The sequence below is a fragment of the Babylonia areolata genome, chromosome 12 (assembly GCF_041734735.1).
Source record: "Babylonia areolata isolate BAREFJ2019XMU chromosome 12, ASM4173473v1, whole genome shotgun sequence".
NCBI classification, from domain to species: Eukaryota; Metazoa; Mollusca; class Gastropoda; order Neogastropoda; family Buccinidae; genus Babylonia; species Babylonia areolata.
Window position 1 is genome coordinate 19,611,324 of NC_134887.1, and position 11,097 is coordinate 19,622,420.

General features: G+C 41.9%; 1 protein-coding gene across 1 annotated transcript in view; it reads left to right on the forward strand.

The window, feature by feature from the left end:
- Positions 1 to 2,017: 2,017 nt before the first annotated feature.
- LOC143288089 (carbonic anhydrase 2-like) overlaps positions 2,018 to 11,097 on the forward strand; it is a 12,148-nt gene continuing 3,068 nt past the window's right edge. The window contains exons 1-7 of the mRNA XM_076596368.1: positions 2,018 to 2,143; positions 3,197 to 3,235; positions 4,114 to 4,287; positions 6,348 to 6,496; positions 7,232 to 7,321; positions 9,261 to 9,324; positions 9,889 to 10,052. Of these exons, the coding sequence (XP_076452483.1) occupies positions 2,089 to 2,143; positions 3,197 to 3,235; positions 4,114 to 4,287; positions 6,348 to 6,496; positions 7,232 to 7,321; positions 9,261 to 9,324; positions 9,889 to 10,052 (735 nt within the window). The 5' untranslated portion in view covers positions 2,018 to 2,088. The remainder of the gene's footprint in view (positions 2,144 to 3,196; positions 3,236 to 4,113; positions 4,288 to 6,347; positions 6,497 to 7,231; positions 7,322 to 9,260; positions 9,325 to 9,888; positions 10,053 to 11,097) is intronic.

Here is an 11,097-nt window from a genome sequence, read left to right on the forward strand (position 1 = left end):
CGTAAAACTAAGTTTTGTGGAAAAGAATAAACCAAGATACTGATAGGTATTTATGACAGAAATTTGAAGATTCCCCAAATACCATCGTTTATATGCAGCTAAATACCCACCCTTTCTGAAAACCACTACATTAGTTTTATCCATATTTACTTTAACTCTCTCCATACGAACGGCGAAAGAGACGACGCTAACAGCGTTTCACCCCAATTACCATCATCAAAATATTGCAAGCGGAAGGCTCTTATACTGAAGAGGTGAATGTTGACAAAGAATACCACACTGAATTCTGACAGAAGCTAAAGGTTGGGTCATTCAGACACCAACTGGACATCCGAGGGGTCTGTGTAGAGGAGAAGAGAGGACTGGCCGTACTGAGTGAGTTAAGCTCCAACCTATTTACTGCTTTGTGTAAATTGTTTAATTGGTTTTGTAAACCTACTACAGTTTCAGACAATAAAACAATATCATTTGCAAACAACAATATGAATAACTCTATCAAATCGAAAGTAACACCATGTCTACCATTTTCTATAATTTCTAGGGCTAATTCATTGATAAACAAAGAAAATAAAATAGGACTACAAACATCACCCTGTTTAACCCCCTGTGTACATCTGATATACTCACTAAATTTAGCACCACATCTTATTTTAGCTTTAACATCCTCGTACATACTTTTAATACAGCAATAAAGTTTACCTTTTATTCCATTTTTTGGTCAAGAGAGAGAGAGAGAGAGAGAGAGAGAGAGAGAGAGAAAGAACGAAATTTTTTTTTATTTTTCCGGGGTATTGAGACAAGCACACTAACAAAATGCTTTTTTTTCATCCAGCCCTGGGGTATAAAAAAAAAACACAAGAAAAAGATAAAGACAGAAATTTGAAATTAGAAGAGAGGAAATGAGAGGGGGGGCTGGGGGGGGGGAGGTGCGGGGGGGGGGGGGGGGGGGGTTATAGAGTGAAGGGAGTAAAGGAGAGAATATTAAATGAGAGAGACAGACAGACAGAGAGACAGGGGGCGGGGGGGGGGGGGGGGAATAGGGTAGTGGGTCAAAATTTACATCACAAAAGTTAAAATACAGCACATAAAATATCAAAGAAAACGGCAAGAACAATAAGACATGTACACACACACACACACACACACACACACACACACACACACACACACACACACACACACACACACACAAAGACAGAGACAGACAGACAGAGATAACAGAGACAGACAGACAGAGAGAGAGAAGGGGCAGATGTCTTACCTTGAAATAATCCCAACTCTCTGGTAGGTCCTAGAGACCCAACCCTAGGCCTGCGTAAAACATGAACATAAAATGAAATAAGATAGATTATACAAAGTAATCCAATAAGTAAATAAATACATTAGAATGCATTTCTTTTTTTTTGGGGGGGGGGGGGGGGGGGTGGGGGGGGGGGGACAAAGAAAAAGAGAGAGAGGAAAATGATCCCCTGATTCCGCAAAGAGCTAGTCCTCTTACCCAGCATGTGAGAACAGCAACCACACCCGTCTTTCCACCATTGTTGATACTGAAAATGCTTCGTGGAAACACACAACTGTGTGTGTGCTGCTGCAATTCGGTTGGGGGTGGAAGGGGGCGCGGGGGGGGGGGGGGTGTGTGTGAGAAGATGGGGGTTCAGAATGGGGGGTGGGGAGGGGGCAGGTGGATGATGAGTTAATGGGGGTTGGGGGGGGGGGCGGGAGGCGGGGGAGGGAGGGGCATGGGGATGTCAAACGCATGATCTCTCTGACTGGTCGAGAAATTTGTTTATGACAGCAAAATAGATAGCGAGTCAGTGAATATCACCACCTGTTGGAAGTGACGAAACAGCTTTTTTCTTTCTGTCTTTTTTTTTTTTTTTTTTTCTTAGTTCGACGCATGCGCAGTCTTTCTTCTTTTTTCTTTTTCTTTTTAGTTCGACGCATGCGCAGTACTTCAGTTTGGCAGACGACAATGTCTTTATAAGGCGACTGCCCGATCAGTGTTTCCATGCAAACCCGTGGAGAGAATACAAAGGGTAGGAAAGGATCAGACCATTCATTCATCAGCTTCAACCAAGACAATCCACGATGATTTCCCTGGCAGCTTCTTTCCTGATGCTGGCGCTTGTGGAATCGGCGACTGGTAAATATTCACTGATTCATTAGTTTGTTGTTGATGATAATGGGGAGCTTAAAGTCCTAGACGTGAACTTGGCGATCGGTAAACATTCACTTATTCATTTAGTTTCGATGTTTGGTAAACATAATCTCAGTTATGGATTCGGCGATAGGTAGTTATTTATTCAGCGCAGCGTTGCGTCATTCTCCAAAGTCTTCACCAGTTCGTTAGAGTTCGGACATCTCTCAATGTTGGGCAAACTTTTATTATTGTTATCATTATTGTCATGATATTTTTTCATTGTTTTCATTGAAAGCAAAACCAGCGCAGTTCTAGCTTCTGTATACATGAATGTTGCACTTCTTATACCGAGACAGGCAAAGGTTTTGGTGATGATCAGTGATAGTGTCTGAGATATTGTACCCGAGTCTGCCCATACAGACGGCTTGAAAGAGTAAGATAGACGATGACATAATTAAATTGCACGACATGCTCAAGCACCTATGTAAACATAAGCATAATATACACACAGAGAGATGTGATTTTCTTTTCATGTTTGTATTTATGTACTTTCTTCCCAGTTATATCTTGTGACCCGCTACACTTAGTAATATATTCTGTAGAATATTGCTTTTTTATTGTTGTTGTTTTGTGTGTGTGTGTGTGTGTGTGTGTGTGTGTGTGTGTGTGTGTGTGTGTGTGTGTGTGTGTGTGTGTGTGTGTGTGTGTGCTAGTACCTATGGAATGTTCATTTCCAAGTGTGTTGTATTTTTATAATTCCTTGTTTTAAGCATCAAATGTCACGTGTATCATTCACCTTAACGTATATCAATCGTCTGTATCTCATGAAAGAACACGATACAAGCTCAGTGTTGCTGCTCAACTTCATCTTTTATTTCAATACTTTGTATGTTGAATGCTGTATTCTGTCTTGTTTGTGGATTTTTTTTTTATGTTATGCAAGTTGATATATTGTGCAGCTAGCTGTGAGTGTTATCATTTTTAGTTTTGTTTTGTTTTGTTTATCTCATTTTATTTTATTTTATCTCATTTTATTCTATTCTATTCTATTTTTAGCCGCCGGTGGTTCTTGGGGCTATTTCGGGCATTCGATGGGTAAGTGATCTTTGTTGAGCCTGGCTCCTCTGTATCTGTCTTCTGTCTGTCTGTCTGTCTGCCTGTCTCTTTCTTTCTCTTTCTCTCTCTCCCCTCCCACACTGTGTCTGTCTGTCTGTCTGTCTGTCTCCCCTCCCACTGTATCTCTCTCTCTCTCTGTTTCTGTCTCTGTCATATCTCAGTCTGTGTCTCTCAGTGTCTCTGTCTCTGTCTGTCTGTCTGTCTCCCCCCCCACCCCCTCTCTCTCGTATGTGCGTCTCTGTTTCTGTCTCCGTCATATCTCAGTCTATGTCTCTCACTGTCTGTCTGTCTGTGAGTCTGTCTGTCTGTCTGTCTCTCTCGTCATATGTGCATCTCTGTTTCTGTCTGTAATTTTATGTCTGTCTATCTGTCTGTGTGACTGTCTGTCTCTTTCTCTCACTATCTCTCTTTCTCTTAGTATGTGCATCGCTGTTTGTCTCTGTCCATTTATGTCTGCCTCTGTCTCTGTCTGTCTGTCTGTCTGTCTGTCTCTCGCTGATAGATGGATGAATGAACGGAGTTATTATGTCCCCTTAAATAGCGGTGTGTGTGTGTGTGTGTGTGTGTGTGTGTGTGTGTGTGTGTGTGTGTGTGTGACGTGCTATTGTAAAGCATTCTGAGAATTTTGAAAGCGCTACATAAATGTACTATTGTTGTTATCATTAGTACTAGTATTAGTACTAGTGGTAGTATTAGTAGTGGTGGTGGTGTTGGCAGTGGTAGTAGTAGGTGTAGTAGAGTTATGATAATCATGATGATGATCTTCATCGTGATGATGATGATGATTATTATGCTTGTTATTATCATTATTATTACCATTATCATCATCACATCATGGTCATAATGTATAATGACAGGGCCCGACAGGTGGGCGGAGAGCTACCCGGTGTGCGGGAAGAATATGCAGTCCCCCATCGACATTGACACCACGGCCATTCTGTACGATCCTGCTCTGCAGTTCTTCGACCTCAGCCAGTACGACATGCTGTGCTCCGTATCCACCTCGCTCGTCAATGCCGGGGGATACACAGGTAGGCTTCAAACTGTGAAAAAGTGTTCATTCATTTCGTTGAGGTTTTTTTTTTTTTTTTTTTTTTTTTTTTGCTGCCCCATCAGCTGCGCTATTTCAGTGGCATTACTCCCACGCCGCTCATTTAGATTTCCCCATACACGACCACACCCGGGGTCGTCCGTCACAGTTCCAGCATCGACAGTCCCCAGGGAACCATCGATGTTAGGTCCCCAGGAGGCCACACACCAGAGGAGACCCTGCACTGCCGCTGAGTCACTTCGGCGGTGTTCAGTGATATCTGTTCTGATTTAATGTATTTAGGACACCATCTACTAAACCCCCTACTAACGACAATAATGGCTTAGTCGCGGAGCCAGACTGAGTGAGCGTCCCTCCCAGAGTGGAGACCGCCACCACGTCCCTCAAACAACAGCCCCCTATGAAGCTGCCGACACTGAAGACATTGACAAGACTCATCCCAAGCACAGAAGTGGAGGGGTATCGAAACTGAGGTCACCATGAGAGCAGGGCAAGAAAGGCCACAGACTTAGAGACTGTTTTGTTTATATTGATTATATACTTACTGACGTACTTGGGCCTCTCGCTCCCTGTGGAGCACGGGCCACCAACGACATTTCTCCACCGAACCCGACTCTGGGCTGTCCTTTCTGCACCCCTCCAGCTGGATCCAAGCCTCTTTAGCTCTATTTCAATGTCCCGCCTCCAGCTGTTCTTCGGCCGTCCTCTCTTCCTTCTCCCCTGGGGATACCAGGTCAGGGCCTGGCGTGTAGTGCTGGATGGCGAGTTCCCCAAGGTGTGGCCAGTCCATCCCCACTTCCGTCTCAGGATCTGTTTCTCTATTGGTTCCCGTCCCCTTCTTTGCCACAGTTCCTCGTTTCTTTTTTTTTTCTGGCCAACTGATCAAAAAATGCGCCTCAAACAACTGTTGATAAAGGTCTGGATTTTCTGTAGCATCTTTTGGTCATTCTCCACGTCTCGGATCTGTAGAGAAGGATGGACTTCACGTTTGAATTGAGAATGCGTTTTTTGTGTGTTTTTTATTTTATTTTATTTTTTTTAATGTGGTTATTTCTTTAGAGGACCAGATTTTTTTTAGGGGGATAAAGGCTGCTCTAGCATAGGTGACATCTTTGTCAGTACCGTCCTGTTTATTAACAGTGCTGCCGATATTGCTAAAGGATTCAACTTCATGCATCGGCTTACCACCTGCTGTGACTGGTTTGTTGGCAGATATGTTGATCTTCATCGGGTTGGTTTTCTTGCTGCTTCTCTTAGTGGGGATATACACGTGGGCTTAAACCTTGACAAAAGCGTTCATTTGTTTCAGTCGGGATATACAGGTAGGCTGAAACTTGGGAAAAGTGTTTGTTTGTTTCAGTGGGGATATACAGGTAGGCTTAAACCTTGACAAAAGCGTTCATTTGTTTCAGTGGGGATATACAGGTAGGCTGAAACTTTGGAAAAGTGTTTGTTTGTTTGTTTCAGTGGGGATATACAGGTAGGCTTAAACCTTGACAAAAGCGTTCATTTGTTTCAGTGAGAATATACAGGTAGGCTGAAACTTTGGAAAAGTGTTTGTTTGTTTGTTTGTTTCAGTGGGGATATACAGGTAGACTTAAACCAAACCTTGACAAAAGCGTTCATTTGTTTCAGTGGGGATATACAGGTAGGCTTAAAGTTAAACTTTGACAAAAGCGTTCATTTGTTTCAGTGGGGATATACAGGTAGGCTTGAAGTTAAACTTTGACAAAAGCGTTCGTTATTTCATTTCAGTGGGGATATACAGGTAGGCTTAAACCTTGACAAAAGCGTTCATTTGTTTCAGTGGGGATATACAGGTAGGCTTAAAGTTAAACTTTGACAAAAGTGTTCATTTGTTTCAGTGGGGATATACAGGTAGGCTTAAACCTTGACATAAGCGTTCATTTGTTTCAGTGGGGATATACAGGTAGGCTTCAGCTTTGAAAAAGTGTTAGTTTCAGTGGGGGTATACAGGTCGGCTTAAAACTTTGAAAAAGTTTCTTAAATTTGTTGTTTATAAAAAGTTTTTTGTTCCAGTCAAGATGAAGTACTCAGGCGAGCCAATCGCCATCAGCGGTGGCAGCCTCCCCGAAGAGTACGCCCTTTTCCAGTTCCACTTCCACTGGGGCAGCAACAATGTGTCGGGCTCGGAGCACACCGTGGACAACATAGCGGCGCCCTTGGAGGTAAGACTGCCCCACCCTTCCCGTCACCTTCATCTCTCTCCCTGTCTGTCTGTCTGTCTCTCTCTCTATATATATATATCTGTGTCTCTGTTTGTCTGTGTCCGTCTGTCTGTCTGCCTGTCTGTCTGTCTCTGCCTCTGTCTGTGTCTGTCTGTCTGTCTCTCTCTGTATGTATGTATATATATATATATATATATATATATATATATATATATATATATATCTGCGTGTGTGTGTGTCTCTGTCTGTGTTCGTCTCTCTGTCTGTCTGTCTCTCTCTCTGTGCCTCTGCCTCTGTCTGTCTGTCTCTCTGTATATATATATATATATATATATATATATATATATATATATGTGTGTGTGTGTGTGTGTGTGTGTGTGTGTTTGTCTGTGTCCGTCTGTCTGTCTGTCTCTCTGCCTCTGTCTCTGTGTGTCTGTCTATCCGTCTGTCTACCTGTTTGTCTCCGCTGTCTCTCTCTGTATCTGTCTCTCTCTCTGTATGCCTCTGTCTCTCCCACTGTATGTCTGTCTGCCTCTCTCTGTCATTATTTGCATGTAAAATATGAAGGAATGAAAAAAAACATTCTCCATATTCCGTTAAAGCCAATGTTGATTTTATCCCAATCATATTATTGTTGTTGTGTTTAATATAATTGTTATCATCGTTATTATTATTGTTGTTGTTGTTGTTATCATAATTGTTTTTACTCTAGTTGTTTGTGTGCAATGTTCACAGCTGCATCTTGTGCACCACGCGAAGTCTTCTGATATTGCCACGAGTGTCACGAGTCCCTACGGTTTGGCTGTGCTTGGGTTTCTCTTCACGGTAAGCATTCCTCCCTCTCTCTCTCTCGCTCTTTCTGTCTCTTTTTCTCTCTCTTTCTGTCTCTTTCTCTCTCACTCTCTCTTTCTGTCTCTTTCTCTCTCTCACCCTCACTCTTCCTCTCTCTTCCCCTTTCTCTGTCTCTGTCTCTCTGTCTGTCTATCTCTCTCTTTCTCTCTCTCTCTCTATCTCTCTCTCTCTCTCTATCTCTCGTGTGTGTGTATATGTGTGCGCGTGTTTGTGTGACTGTGTGTGACTGTGTGTGTGTGTGTGTGTGTGTGTGTGTGTGTGTATACAACCACGAGTAAATGTCTGTTAATGTATGTCTGTGTTCCCGTTCTTTTCCTGAACCCGCCTCTCTCTCTCTTTCCCTCACTCTGTCTCTGTGTCTCTCTCTGTCTCTGTGTCTCTCTCTGTCTCTGTGTCTCTCACTGTCTCTGTGTCTCTGTTTCTGCGTCTCTCTCTGTCTCTCTCTGTCTCTGTCTCTGTCTCTCTCTCTCTCTCTCTCTCTCTCTTGGCTAGCAAGTGGTATGGAACAAGTCTCGCCCGATTTAGGTCGAGAACAACTGGGTGCTTTTAAAAAGCGGTTTCAAACTGATCCCTCGATACTCTCCCTTTGTCCGATGTGCGGTCATTAAAGGGAGGATAAGTTACGTTTCTTGTTTCGTTAGAAAGCCTATGATGTTATTAGTGAATATTGTGTTGCCTTTATAACAAATTTGGCAGAGAATGAAGATTATCTGGAGTGCTTAATATAAATCAGGAAACATCAGTACAGCCATTTCTGAAGTGTATTGCCGAGGCGAATAACCTTCGACGAAAAAAACAACCACCAAACAAAAACGAAATAATACCCGGTGTTGTTCATTGCGAAAATGGTGTTGACTGCTTCATAAGGAATGTACATGTGTATGTTATGTTTTCTTCAGTTCATATCACATTACTTTGAATGGAATATCGAATTACTTTTTTTTTGTTTTGCCCGGACTTTCTTGGATCGACCACCGTTTAATTTTGTATATAAATTACACAATCAACTAAAAAACGTGGCAGTAATCAAAACCAATACCCGACATTCCATAACTGTGTCATAGTAATCATTAGCATTTATGGAATAAATCACCCCATACGAAAAAGAAGGCATACAACTTTTCACTTACTGATTTTGGGCTTGGTTTGTGAAAAAAACAACAAAAAAACAAGACAATAACATGGAAGGAAGTCGTGCAAATCATACAATTATGTGTACAAAACTTAGAATCAGTCTTCTTCCCACTTTTCTTCTCTCTCTCTCTCTCCCGTCTCCACTTTTCCCCTCTTTTCCCCCCTCCTTTTTCCAGTGTTAATTCATGGTGTCCTTTTTCTGTATGCAATCGACTCAACTCAGTTGTTGTTGGGTTTTTCTTCTCCTTTTCTTTGTTTACATCAGTACTCATCCATTCACGCACAGTTCTTTGTTTGCTCTCTATAAATGGACAGTATACGTGCATGCAAGATGTTAGTGTTCATTGAATGTTTGCTTCTTTGTTCTTTTTTTTGTTGTTGTTTTGTTGTGTTTTTTTTTGTTCTGGTGTTACTTTCACAAATTGATTGTTAGTATTAATTAGTTTTGAAGTTGTTTGTTTTTTGTTTTTTTATTATTACGTGTTGTTATTTGTAGTTTGAACCCCCAGGTCATCAGGGCTGTAAAAGGTATTGACATAATAGTGTTCAGTGTTCTCTCTTTCTCCCTCTCAGTTTCTTCTTTCTCTGTCTGTTCCATCCCCTCTCTCTCTGCATGTCTCTCTCTCTTTTTCTCTGTCTTCTCTTCTTTTTTTTCACTCTCCTTTTCTCTATCTCTTATATTTTCTTTCTCTTTCCTACCCCTCTCATTCTCTCTCTCTCTGTCTCTCTCTGTCTGTCTGTCTCTCTCTCATGATAACTTTGTTTTTGTGGCACATAGGTTGGTGCCCACAACCCCAACTTCGATGGCCTGCTGTCATACTTTCAAAACGTTACTTACAAAGGTAAGTTCATGCTAAGAGATAATTACCGTAAATCATGCTGTCAAGGTATGAAAGAACTGTGTGTGTTGAAAGGGTGAAGCGTGTCACACACATGAACTTTTGTTCATTATTCAGCACAAAACGAAATTTCGCTTAAAGAGGATAAAGGAATAAGTACAATAAACCTTTTTTCTTTCAGAACTGGTCGTCTGGGTAAAAGAGACAGTGAGAGAGAGAGAGAGAGAGAGAGAGAGAGAGAGAGAGAGAGATGATGTTTAAACGTATGTATGCTGTGCAAATCGAAATTACAAGGATAGCCTGTGCACGTGCATGTGTGTGTGTGTGTGTGTGTGTGTGTCAAGGTCAAGGTCAAGGTCAAAATTCTATTTCATGATGGAGCTTTGAATAAGCAGCAGTTTTACATCAAGCCCTCTTTGAAAAAGAAAAATAGAAAATAAAGTAAATATGCGCGTGTGTGTGCGTGCATACATGCGTGCGTGCCTGTGTGTGTGAGAGACAGACGGACAGACAGACAGACAGACAGACCTCTGACGGTTCTCACCTGTTCAAAACGCCCCAACACAGACGAAAAGGTGAAGGTGCCCTCCTTCCAACTGTCCAAACTGCTGCCCCCCAACAAGGATACCATGACGTACTACCGCTACCTGGGCAGCCTGACCACTCCCCCGTGTTATGAAACTGTCATCTGGACGGTCTTCACACAGAAGATCCAGATCTCCTTCGATCAGGTACGTACTGCACGTGCGTGCAGATACATGTGTATGCGTGCACCACACGCACACACACACACACACACACATACACACGCCATGAATTATCATTCTAATGTGCGTTACTGGCTGTGGCAAAGATATATATAACTTACCTTTCATCGATTTGTCATAACTCAAATAGTGCTGTTGTCCCAGGCTCATGACAATGTGAGTGTGTATGATGGATGAGTAGAGAGAATGGGGAGGGGTGGGTGGATGGATGGTGGTGGTGTGGTTCGAAAGGGAGAATCACTGCGGAATTTTACCCCTTTTACAATTTTTACCTTTTCTATCCAAAACTTTATTTTGCAATTTTTACAAAATCTATGGCATGCAAATTACAATTATGCTCCTTTTTACATGTATGTATGTTAAGTGAAAATTGCTGTTATCTCAGCCGTTTAATCATGTTCAGCAATTTACTAGATATTTGGCAGACAGATTGTTTAAATATTGCTGTTTGCATTATGGCATCATTTGGAAGTACATATTACTCCTTATGGAGTAAATGTGTATTCAGAATTTATGAACGTTCGAACAATTGCTCACACGAAAAACAGCAATATAAATGTTTCCCTGATTTCTCAATAAGCAGCATAAGATTTTACAGACACACTGTTAACTGATTAGTTTACACAGTGTTGGCAGGGAGAGAAAGTTGTTCTGAAATATTTAAAGGGAAAAAAAAGGTTTTGTAATCCACAAAAATAGTGACCCAAAAAACTAGGGGGGGGGGATGATTTAACTGATTACACATACTATCACGTGACCCACAGGTGCAGACCCTGGAAGGGGTCTGGATTCATGTCCTTACACCACTAAAAAGTACACAGAAAGTATGTATAGTTCTTGCACTTAAATTCCTGCCACATTGTTTTCATTTCGGCAAGGTTCAGCAGTCTACGGACTTGGGCTAATAACACCGTCTCAAAGCAGCCTCCTAAAATTAGAAAGAGTTCAAAATGAATGTATGAGGCTGATCCTTGGAACAACAAAAGACACGCCTACGGAAACCATGCAA